The sequence below is a fragment of the Sturnira hondurensis genome, unplaced genomic scaffold (genome assembly GCF_014824575.4).
Source record: "Sturnira hondurensis isolate 20B ecotype Veracruz unplaced genomic scaffold, ASM1482457v3 Scaffold0011744, whole genome shotgun sequence".
Classification (NCBI taxonomy): domain Eukaryota; kingdom Metazoa; phylum Chordata; class Mammalia; order Chiroptera; family Phyllostomidae; genus Sturnira; species Sturnira hondurensis.
The window spans coordinates 573,465-586,411 of NW_028084375.1; the positions used below are offsets into that span (position 1 = coordinate 573,465).

Here is a 12,947-nt window from a genome sequence, read left to right on the forward strand (position 1 = left end):
TGTGTGTCATCCTGGTTTTACATCATCCTGATTTTACAGTTGAAGTAAAATTTTACAGTAAAATCATCCTGATTTTACAACTGGCATTAATCTCCCAGGCTGAGGTGACTGAAGGTCAGAGTCTCTACCTTTTGAAGTTAGTTCCTAGGATTCTAATATAAATATGCTATTAATCTATAAGGTACATATTAGTCAGAGTCAGCACTTACAGAAAAAATGTCAAAAGAATGGTGGAGTGAGTTACAACTCCCTTCTGTTACAAAGTCAGAAAAAAGCTCTAAATTCCAAATCATAACTCTCCATGTAGCACAGATGCAATAGCATTGCAGAGGTGGAAAGTCAGCCAGTTCAGCCATCCACAGGGGCCCAGCACTGTGGCAGGATTCCTGTAGGGATCAGAGGAAGGAAAGTCAAGATCTTGCCCTCAGAGAATGTGTCCTCTATTCACAGGGAAGAATTATACATAGGAAACAGCAGAAAGTACAAAGGACTACAGGAAATCACAGCTAAGCTGTATATTTTAAAACCCCATTCTACCAGGGACATGGTAGCTATAGAAAGCCACCTGGTCCCACACTTAAAAGACGCAATTCTGCCCTGGCTAGCATAGCTCAGAGGACTGAGTGTTGGCCTGTGAACCAAAAATTCACTGGTTCAATTCCCAGTCAGGGCACAAGCTTGGGTTGCAGGCCAGGTCCCCAGATGAGGGCATGCGAGAGGCAACCAATCAATGTATCTGTCACACATTGATGATTTCCCCCCTCTCTTTTTCTCCCCTTTCCCCTCTCTCTAAAAATGAATAAATAATTTTTTTTTAAAAGACACGATGCTGTGACTAACAGGAGAGCTTGTAGGAGACAGAGGAATTAAGAGTCTGTCTTTTGCCTCATAGAGCTCAAAGACTAATGAGATAGATACGTGTGCAGCCATCTACAGAACACCAACGAGAACATTACAGATCTTGTGAAAGGCAGTAGAGTTAGAGAGGGGACAGAGGGAAGAAAGGAGGATTCTGAGAAGGAAGGCTTGGAAATGTTTTAGAAAGGTAGAAAAAGGTAAGTATGTAAACATGTTTAAAGCAGGTAGAATTTTGATAGATATAAATAGAGAGGAGGGTATCCAGGGGGGAAAGCAATGCAGGGTTTAGTTAGAGAACACTGAGAAGTCCACTGTGGTTGGGAAGAAGGAAGACTGCTTCCCAATGAGACCCCTTGCCGTGGAACACCTTGAAGAGCATGCTAAGAATTTTGATCTTGATTTTCAAGGAAAAATGATTGAGAAGAGAAAATTACTCTAGAGATAGTATGAAATAAATTAGAAAGGAATATTGGCATCAAGGAGATGAGTTGAAAGCTACATACAATCCTAGCAAACAGCACTGAGTTCCTCTCCTGAGCTGTAGCAAGAGGGAAGGAGAGGGCAGGGAGAGAGAAGAAAAACTCAGAATGCCCAATGATCTGACTTTCAGAGGTGGAAAGCCATCTCGTTCATCCAGTCATTACTTCAAACCCCTCCCTTGTTTATAAATAAGGAAGGAAACAGAGTCACAAAGTAACAATGTCATTTCCAAAGTCACAGTGAAAGTAAGAGCTTGGCCCTAATGAGAACCCAGGGCTTCAGATTCTCAGTCCTTGGGCTCTTTGGGTCACCAAGGTGAGGGGCCAGGAAGAGTTGCAGGGAGAAGCTGGAAATCTGAACACTCTTGAAGGGGAACAGGTGATTGCCTGCCTGAGCACGGAGGTCCACAGGCCCAGATTCCCAGATTCCCCTCTTCCCTTCCTGATGGAGTTGAGTCTAGGGGTGGGAGGGTGGAGGCAAAGAGCTGAAAACACTAAGGAATTGCTAATAATGTGTACATTATGATTAAAATTTCACAGACTACAAAGCATATTTACCTACCTTCCTCACCCCATTTACTCCCACTCCCAATTTACCTCAGGACACATTCATTGTTTTGGTCAACAAACATATATTGTGTGCCTACTATTGTGGGTTCTTTGGCAGCTGCTGGGTTGCAAGATTGTGCAAAACCAGAAAGACTCAGAGCCACAGCAGTAACTCATGTGCCCTGCCTCTGCCGGGCTAGTTTAGCCTGTTGGTATCTTCAAGCCAGGGCCTTTTAAACCAACCATCTTTCTCCAGAAAGTTTCTTAAAAACAGTTCAAAACAGTGTGCATGGCAGTCCCTCAATAAGTTAAACATAGATAACCTCATAGCCCAGAAACCCCACTCCTTGGTGCCCAAAAGAACTGAAAACATGGGTTCTCACAAAAACTTATACATGAATATTCAGAGTAGTATTATTCATAGTAGTCGTCCACCCAAATGCCTATCAGTGGATGATTGGATAAGCAAAGTGTGGTCTATCCATCAATGGAATATAATTTAGCCTTAAAAATGAAATACTGATACATGTCATAACACGGATGAACCTTGACAACACTATGCTAAAGAAACCAATCAATAAAGGTAACATATGTATGATTCCATTTATATGAAATTTCCAGAATAGGCTAATCTGTAGAGATGGGAAGTAGATTAATGATTGCTATGAAATGGAGAAGGGCACAGGGTTTCTTGGGGGAAGGGAGGTATGTTCTTAATCTAGATTTTAGTGGTGGTTGTGTGGTAGTAAAAAACATTGACCTTTTAAATGAGTAAATTGTGTAGTATGCAAATTACATTTCAATAAAGCTCTTCAACAAAAAGAAAAAGAAACCTGACCTGAATGATCCAAATCCTGCCATATCTGTCCAACTTTGAAGACATCATTTTGGTCATTATTAACCATACTCTAGGAATTACCTAAAATTCTGTGGTCTGTACTCAGCACTGACTTTTGACACTATCTAATTCATTTAATTAGGGAAGAAAAGGGAGAATATGGCCTGAGATATTGGAAGGGGAAGGATGATGGGGTTCTACAGCCAAAAACAAAAGCCTGTAATAGAAGAAATGGCTGGGCTACAAGTGGGCTATGAGGAGCCCAGCTCAGGACAAAAACCTTCTGTTCTAGGCCCCAGGAACCCTGGACCTCCTTTCTTGGACTGAGAACACATCTTCTGACAATGTTAAAATATCACTGAGGCCAGTGTTCTCTTCAAAAACCACTGACTCTCACAGGTGTCATTACAGAAAAATGGTCTCTAATTAACAGGAGGGTAAGTTAGCTGTAAGGACAGATTTTTAAATGAGAACTCATTTGTGTAGAGGATAATAAATGACCTTTCAATATCAAGAAATCTCAAAGAGTTTTATGTCCATTAATTAGTCCCACTCCTCTCCAAGGCAAAGTGTTCATTTGCTACATCTGTAGCTTATCTACCTGCTTCATGACAGAGGGCCAAGCAGGAGTGAAGAGCCCGCCCAGGGTTACACAGGGCCTCCCTTGTAACACACTCAGTCATCCTCTGGGTCCTGTGGGTTTCACTTCACTGAATAGCCACCCAACATCTCTACTGAGTAAAAAGGAAATCTAAGAGTTCCATCATCATTATCCTTAATGATTTGGTCAAAATTTGACAAGGAGACTTCCTGAAAACTCCATTAGTTCAAAATAATAGCTGCCAAAACCAATAGGCGTATCTACACCCACAGGAAATGAACCAAAGGAAATGAGCAATAAGGGAACTTCAATCGCATTCTGTCCATTGTAAAGGACAGAATGTGAAGAGGGTGCTTTTTCCATGTAGGTTGATTTTTGCTTGTTTATTTTAATATATAAGTACAAGCATCTGTCTTGTCTCTCCAAATAGGTTACAAGCTCCTTCAGTGTTGGATCCATTTCGATACTAGAGAAGCACAGGGAGATAATACATATTTGAGGGGTTATATACCACGCAGTTCTCATTTCATGGCCAGATTCCTTCATAGCCTGTCATCGGGAAGTTGTTTCCTTCTTACTCATGTCAGCCTTTATAGAAAGCTATGTCTCTCACTGGGGAGTAGGCAATCACCAGTCCTCTTTCAGAAGGGACAATATAACAAGGCATTGCAAACTAGGGTTTGGAATCAGGAAGTTGTGAGTTCAAACCCCAGTTCAGCCAGTCCAAGCTGCATGACTATGAGCAAGTTATATCTCTTTCTCTAAATCTCAGTTTTCTTGTCCAAAAACTCACAATAATATTGCCTGCCTCATGCAGTTGTTGTGGGAATTGAATAAGGTAACATATGTAAGACACTTAACATAGAACCTACCCCACATAGTAAGATCAATAAATTATAGCTTAAAAACATCTGATCTTTGAGACCAGAAGCCACATTCCAACATGAATGTAAATAAAAGCAGCAAAACACATTGAAAAACAATGAACAAAAGCAGCCTAGTGCCTCATGCAGTTTACAAATGCTAAGTAACAAGATACCCATTATTGTCCTCCTTGTTTCCATAGAGGAAGACTGAGGAGCACTAAATTCTGAGGCCTTCATCAAATTCATGAATAGAGCAGTTATAATGTAACAGCTAAAGCCCCTGCTAACCCGCAGATTAAAAACCCAGCATCTTAGCATGTTAATGCCAAAAAATGAAATGAAAATAAAAATAAATAAAAAGTGTAGAGATCAGTCCAACCCTCTCCTTTTATAGATAAAGAAACTCAAAGCCAAGAGGCTAAGTGGTTTGCTCAAAATTACTCAGTATGTTCCATGATTTCCTTTAATGTGTTATTTCTAGCCTCCTGGACCCTTCCCTTCTTCCCTCTAATCATCCTCTCTCAATATCCTACCAATGTCAGCAGCAATTTGAACTATAGAAAAGGATCCTGTGTATCCCTCCTCCCATGATAACGAAGCCCCCCAAAACAAAGACGGTGTCTTTCACCTCGGTGACTACAAAATGGCATTCCTTATTATGCTCATTAATCCCCACTGATTGACTGAGCAATACAAAGTTCTGTTCCCCCTACAGGAACTTACTGAATGTTTAATAAATGCATACACAACAGACCCTCCTACTAAGAACATGATCCTTCTCTCTCCACTGCAGCATCGGGCAGAGAACTGCCGGCCTGACTAANCTGGACCCTTCCCTTCTTCCCTCTAATCATCCTCTCTCAATATCCTAGCAATGTCAGCAGCAATTTGAACTATAGAAAAGGATCCTGTGTATCCCTCCTCCCATGATAACGAAGCCCCTAAAAACAAAGACGGTGTCTTTCACCTCGGTGACTACAAAATGGCATTCCTTATTATGCTCATTAATCCCCACTGATTGACTGAGCTATACAAAGTTCTGTTCCCCCTACAGGAACTTACTGAATGTTTAATAAATGCATACACAACAGACCCTCCTACTAAGAACATGATCCTTCTCTCTCCACTGCAGCATCAGGCAGAGAAATGCCGGCCTGACTAACCCAAAGAAAGACTTGCTAGGGAGCCCTGGAAGATGTCCACAGAAAGGGCCCCCAGCTTTGCTGCCCTCTATCACAATGGCTATTATCTTCACTCCTACTTAGCCCGCCCCCACTCCCTTTATTTGCTCCTGGAATCACCAAACCTTCCCTTGCTTTTTGGTTCCAATAGGTAAAAAGAGGCATAACTAAATATCTCTTGTAAGTCAACATACAAAAGCAGAAAGAAAACCTCAGCATGACCAGCTCTTAAGATTTATAAACACGTCTAAGCAAGTCCTGACCAGTGCTGGGAGACCCCAAACAGCAGAGGGTGTGAGCGGGCAGAAAGGTGACAAGATCCCAAAGGTAGAAACCCTGTGGAATGCTGGCTAGGGGTGCTGACTCTTAAATCCCAAGGAACCCCCTCAGAAGTCGTATTTCTCCAGTATACCACAGCTCTCCTACTTTTCTAGAATTGAAGCCATGGAGTCTCTCCTGACTTCTCCCCCTTCCTGCTCTTCATTTACTCCATTCCCAAACCCCATCCTTTCCTTCCCTCTATCACCCAGCCACCTTCCTATAGTTATAAACTGCTGCATCCAAGTCACTTGTCACACAGCCAGACAAGAAACTCCCAGCAGGCCTTCCTGCTCAGACACTGCTCTTTCCAGTTCATCCTATGCTCCACAGCCGAGAGGGACTTACTTGCCCCTCGTTGCCCAGATCTCTGCCAGTGTCAGCACTGAAAGTCTCATCTCTGGGGAAGCTCCTCAGTGCCAGCTGAGACAGTTAGCCACCTCCCTGCAGTCCGATCAAAATCTTCCCCCAAATAATGTTTTTGTCATGTCACTTTCCTGACCAAAATGTTCCCTGTTTCTCATCTCTCATTCAAGCAAACCTTAAAGCGGACCACAAATCTGCCTCAGAAAATGTGTAAGAAAGCATGTCGTTGGGCTGGGGTAAAGGGACAGGGTTCTAGGCGTGGCTTTAGTCATAGCCCTGTGGGACCCTTGGCAAGTCACTCAGTCTAGCTGGGTCTCAGTCTCCACATCTGTCAAATTAGGAGGCTAAGACTAGATTTCCTTTCCAGCTCCAAAATTTTCTAATTCCATTCTCCTATATACCCTCTGCTCCAGCCAGATTTACCAACTCACCTTAATCCAAACACACTGTGTAAATCCTTACCTCCGTACCTTTGGTCTTTCCCTTCTCCTCATTGGAATTTCTCTTCTGCCCACCTGACTCCTTTAGGGGACAACACAACTCTCACCTTCGGGGCCCAGTCTCTGAAGACTCCACACATTCAAGGTTTTCTAACACTCGGCACCTCATATGTTCTGTTCTTGGTATTCAAGATCTTTTTCTATGTGAAATTTCTTTATTCCAACCAGACTAAAATCTCTCTGCACTTCTGCGCAGAATCCCAAGCACTACTAATAACTGATTGATGGATAGATGCATAGAAAAAAAGGCAAAAATAGAAAGTAAAGAAAATCTAGAATTTTTTGTATTTTACATAGAATTTCCAAATGCTTCCATAATCAATAAGTCACTTACTCCACCAAGATTTACTAGGATTCTCTTATGCTTAAGACACTGGTGGCGTGTCACAGGTGCAGTGATGGAGCATAAATGGAGGCACGGGTCCCTGACAGCATCTCTACTCACAAAGAGTATAAGCTCTCACGTTGTTCCCAAGCTCTAAACTTACTTTTAGTGAGACTTCAAAAGGCTCACATGGTGGTAGCAACACCATCGTTATACCCCTCCTCCCACCAATTGGTCATGTATCTATACCCACCTCCAGCCAGCAGATCTGTTAATTTTTTTTTAAATTCAAAATAGGTCAATAGATTAAAATACACATAGGCAAGATATTAGCCTAAGACAAATCTCTTCCAGGAACTACATTCTGGTCATATACCCAGAATTGTTAGTCCCTACTTTGACAGATTTTTGTAAAATGATCGTATTGGGAAGCTTCTCTGGTATGATTTGATGTGGTCCTCCATTAGTGCTGGTAAGTGACATGTATTAAGGAAGAATACCTCTGCCTTTTGGGACCCCACAGCACACATGCACGCACACGTTATCCTAATTAAATGGGATTGGGACTAGAATAGTGTCACCTAATTTAATGACAAACAGGTTTGTGAACAAGTGGGGGAAGTAAATAAACCGAAAGGTTTGCAGAGGGAGAGGAAAAGCTGGGCCAAGCTGGGCTGGGCCCGGGGTGATTCAGGCCCTGCCACAGAATGAGTGTCCTCTGGGATGGCCTAACAAGACAATTATAACTCATATAAATAGGATGGGTTTTCAGGGCTCCAGTATCCTCTCCAACTTCTCAATCTCTGCTCATTCCTCCTTACATGGTAAGATATGCATTGGGGAGCAGTGGCATTATCCACAAGACTCAGTATGGTGGCTGTGACATGCTGGGCTGGAGAGGTCTGGAGATTACTCCCTGACAGTGACAGCCTTGGTACCCTCCTGCTTCCTTTTCTTTGCTCTATCTGAGAATATGATGATAGCTGAGGTTGCTTACTTTTGAGGCTATAAAATATGCATGCTTTTGTTTCAGCATGTCTAGGCATTACAAAACCAAGGGCTAGGACTATTGGTGGATAGCTTAGTCTCCCATAGTGGAGCATTTGCCTTTTGTGAAAGGCAAGACTCGAAAGTTCAGAGCTCATTAGGGACAAGGCCCTGGACCATGGAACCATGTAATAGTCAAGTCTCGTTACAATGACTTGCCCGCAGCACCTCAGTTAGTCCATGCAATTTATTATTTGCAACTTATCTGCACAGGCATCACTGCATGCTTTTGGAAATTCAATGTGCTTTGCAGTTAGGATTTCAGCTTGGACATCTATAAACCTAGTAACTGGGCTTTTCATACCACAAGAAGAAATCATGGAGATCCAGATCCCCAAAGACTCTAGCCTCCTAGCATGGCCAATGTAAAATTAGCTTATTATATTCTACTTCCTATCATCTATGCAGTTAATTTGGCTTGCTATTTTTTTTTTCTGTAACAGCTTTGTATTCACTGATTCTATTTAGTAATCATATCCCAAAGTGACCATCCAGGTCAGAAGCACTTGCTGGAATCTAGCTTCCCAGAAGGTTTCCTTGGCTCACGGCAAGAGACCTGTAGGCTTCTTCCCCACTTGAGCAAGGTACATTTGAAGACTGTGGCCTGTTCGGTGGGCTCTACGTAGTGCCCTGTTCATTGTACTCGTCATTGATGAAAAATTACCCTGCCCTACGCTGGCCTTGGTGCTGCCTCTGTGGGCTTCCTGACCATCTTTCTTTTTTGTTCTAATACGAGAGTTTCAATCAAGCAAGCCCCATCTGGAGAAGAGGGTGGAACATGTAAAACACCTACCATATATTTTTTGGCTTTTAGGAAATAGCCATTTTTTCCTAGCAGGGGACCCATACTCTGCACTCCCCTCCCACTATAGTATGTGACACTTGGAGCCAGACTGTATGGGTCCAAGGGAGTGAGGGGTATGGCTAAGGAAGGGACCGTGTCATTTCTTATGCTTCTGCTCTGACCAAAAGGGACCACTTTTCCTCTGAAAATGCTGTCTCTTGGGCTTCCTTCTAAACAAAATCTTGTTTCTTCTTTTAGGTTCACCTGTCTTTGTCAAAATGGCTCAACTCCTGAACAGTATACTCACCGTGATCAAGGTATTCCAGAAATATGCTAAAGAGGATGGGGACTGTGCCTTACTGTGCAAGAAGGAGTTGAAGCAGCTGCTCTTGACTGAGTTTGGAGACATCCTCCGGGTAAGATGCGTAGACTCTGGGCCCCATGGAGTCAAGTGTGAGTGACTCGGACACCTGCAGCTGGGGCTTGATTTTTATTTTATTTGGTCATGCTCTACCCTATTACTAAAAGAGTTTAGGCAGCTCCTTAACAGTTCACTTCCAGCACACAGACATGTGTGTATAGGCATGCTTATACACACATGCACACACATACACACAAACACACCTTTTTGTATCTGAGCTGAAACAGAAGGAAGTACAACTTTGAACTAGAAATCATTTCTCAAAAGCAATCTAGATTTACATCTTAATTTTTATACTTTAGTGTTGCCTACCCATCTTCTCATTCATTTATTCATTCATTCAATAAAGAGTCATTAAGCACCTACTCTATACCAGCATCATACTAGCCACCAAGGATAGAAATATAGATAAAGCCAGCTTCCCCTGCCTCCAGTATTTCACAGTGTGGTTGGAAAGAGGTTGGTAAACAGGCAATTACAACAAAGCAAGTGATGGGGTGAGACAGCTTCCTCAAATGACTCAAATTAATTATTGATGGAGCTGATTTTAAATAAGTGTCTCTACTCCCTATAGCCCTGCTGCTTCCCATTGGTCAGCAAGGGATGAGTTCTGAGAACCGATTGATCAAAGACTAGAACCAAGCCCAAGCCACTTCAGATTAATGGTTTCTCAACCAAGGAAAGCTCATACAAACTAAGTGTACAGGAGCTTGGACATGGGCACACATCTAAGTATCCACCGGAAGACACCTGATTTCTCTCTTTGTTTTTCTTCTCACAGAGACCAAATGACCCAGAGACTGTGGAAACTATCTTGAGCCTCCTGGACAAAGACAGAAATGGACATGTTGATTTTCGAGAATATCTCTTGTTGGTGTTCCAGTTGGCCCAAGCTTGCTATCATAAACTGGAAAATGAGTCACCTGGAGATAGAACTTCCCAGAAAGGACAGCAGGAGGGGACACAAGACCGCAAGTTTCCAGGAAATGCAGGCAAACAACATAGGCAGAGGCATGAAGGAGAAAGGCAGGACTCTCACCACAGTCAATCTGAGGGACAAAACCAGGACATCCATCAGGATCAAACTGAGAGACAAAACAGGGATTCCCACCACGGTCAGTCTGAGAGGCAGGATCAGGGCTCCCACCATGGTCAGTCTGAGAGGCAGGATCAGGGCTCCCACCATGGTCAGTCTGAAAAAACAGATAGAAACTCCTTCTATGATCATTTTGAGAGGCAGGGTCAGGACTCCAGCTCCGATCAAAGACTGAGTCAAAAATCTAGCAGTGGCCAGCCTGAAAGACGAGGACATATCTTTGCCCTAAATCCATGTGAGAAAAAAGTTCAGTCTGAAAGGCTTAGACAACAAGCAAGCTATCACCAGCCTGGAAGACTTGGAGAGGACTCTTGCTCTAACCAAACCAACCAGCAAGAATCCAGCTCTTATTATGGACCTTCTAGGTCAAGGCTGGGTCAAGAATCAGGCTGTCACCAGAGAAACAAGCAAGAACTGGATTCTCAATATGGCCAGACACACAGACAAGGCCAGAGTTCATACTATGGTCAGACAGACAGACAAGGCCAGAATTATCATTATGGTCAGACAGATAGACATGACCAAAGTTCCCACCATGGTCACACCAACAGACAAGGCCAGAGTTCCCACTATGGTCAGACAGGCAGACAAGGCCAGGGTTCCCACTATGGTCAGACAGACAGACAAGGCCTGAGCTCTCAGTATGACCAGACAGACACACAAGGCCAGGGTCATCATTATGGTCATTCAGACAGACAAGGCCAGAGTTCCCACCATGGTCACACAGACAGACAAGGCCAGAGTTATCATGATGTCCAGACAGACAGACAACACTCAGTCTCTCAGTATGACCAGACAAACAAACAAGACCACACTTATCGTTGTGGTCATTCAGACAGACAAGGCCAGAGTTATCATCATGGTCAGACAGACAGACAAGGCCAGAGCTCTCAATATAGTCAGTCAGAGACTGGGGAGAGTGGGCAGAATAGGTGCTTCCAAGGAAGTGAGGGGACAAGCAGAGGTTCATATGTTGAGCAATCAGGAAGGTCAGGGAGACCAACTGAACAGACTCAAGGACAGAATGTGAGCCGAGACCAGGGACCGAGATTTCAATCTAGGGTAGGGCAGAAGAACAGCCACCAGGCATGGGAGCCTGAAGAAGATAGGCAACACCATGAACACAAACTTGTAGCACAAATCCAGCAAGAAAGGCCACACTGCCACAAAGAGAGTGATGGGCAATTGTGCAGTAGTGAGCAGGGCCACAGCCAGGCCCAGACTGGGGACAGTTGTGGTGAGGGACAGAGCCACCAGGCAGAGGAAGAACAGGGACACCAAATCCAGGGAAGACATGGTTGCAAGAGTCAGAAAACTCCATGTGAGGAAGAGGACAGGCAAACCCATGAAGATAAGCAAAACCATCAAAGACAAAACAGGAAAACCCATGAAGAGGATCAAAATGGCCAGCAACAACAGAATAGGCAAACCCATAATAAGAGAGAGAGATATCAAGGGTCCCAGGATCAACAATCTCATGGGACCCAGCAAGGCTGTACTAACAGAGAAAAATTCCTCATAAATGAGGATGTCCAGAGCCAAGGCTCCCAGAGAAGACACAAGGACATAGCCTTCCATCCAACCCAGAGCAGTGGGAGGCCCCAAAGAAGAAAACAGGGTGAAAGTCACCCTACCAAGGCAGCTCTTGCCCCCAACCCCCTCTATGACTATCTGCAAGAGCAGACAGCTCATCAGCACTAGGCCTTGTGCACACCAGAGCTACAGCTGAGAAAGAAATCTACACGTCAAGGTCCTATTTACTTCTGTTTAAGAGATTAAAAATGTATGTCTTCCTTCTTTCCTCTACTTTCTATCTATTTGCAAGGATGCTGTTGAGGATTTACATTCACTTTTAGGGTATTTCAGTTCTTTGAGAAGCAACTCTAGGGTGTTCTGGTAGGGTGAAATCTGAGTAGTAAATTGGGTGAAATAATCAGATCTCAATTTTGATTAGTTTTGGGATTTAAATCATTTCCTGCTTTGCCATCCATGTAGACAGGACATGATTGTATCACTGAAAGGTAGAAACTTCTCCCAAAAGTTCAGAAACAGGAAAGGTATTCTGAAGATACAGGTCACAAACTGAGAAGAGGACATCTGGGCTTTGGTGAGCTTTGGCTCCCATGGATGAAACATCAGGAATTGCAAGCCTCATAGTCTACACCAAAATGAAACACAGTGAGAGGCTTCTAGGAGAGCCAGAGAACACAGAGGGCATCTCTGATCCAGGACATCTCCAGCACCCAGGCTCCTACCCTTTACCAGACAGACTGTCCACTGAGCGCCTATCAACAGCTGACTGGACTGTTTTTAGTTCAAAGTCTTTCCAGTTTCTGATCATATTAAATGGAGAGAAAACATATGTCATCTGTTTTCAGATGCTAGGGAGATGCAAATCTTCAAAACTGTTTCTCCATAGCTCCTGGGGCCTGAAAACCCTTCACAAGAAAATCCATGGAATTGTGTTAAAACCCCCAATAAATGATTGGTGAGCAATAACCTCCATGATTCTTTTCCTTCTTCACTGTGGGGCTGTGCTATCTTCATCTGTGGGCCGTTTTCCAAGAACAAGACCTCATTTCTCAACCTCTAAGATCCTTTTTTTCTTTGAGCTCCTGGCCAATGAAAAAAATAATAAAGACCAATAGGAAACAGATAAAAAGGAGTCAAAAGTCTAAACTCCAACTTAACTGCCCATCTTCCCAATCTCCCTATCTC

At 43.4% G+C, this 12,947-nt stretch overlaps 1 protein-coding gene across 1 annotated transcript; it reads left to right on the plus strand.

Annotated features, from left to right (window-relative positions):
- The first annotated feature begins 7,681 nt into the window (after window positions 1-7,681).
- On the plus strand, window positions 7,682-12,717 carry RPTN (repetin). Its single transcript, XM_037060341.1, has 3 exons — window positions 7,682-7,705; window positions 8,971-9,128; window positions 9,915-12,717. Exons 2-3 carry the CDS (start codon window positions 8,991-8,993, stop codon window positions 11,928-11,930), a joined length of 2,154 nt encoding a protein of 717 aa, XP_036916236.1. The 5' UTR covers window positions 7,682-7,705; window positions 8,971-8,990; the 3' UTR covers window positions 11,931-12,717.
- The last annotated feature ends 230 nt before the right edge of the window (window positions 12,718-12,947 follow it).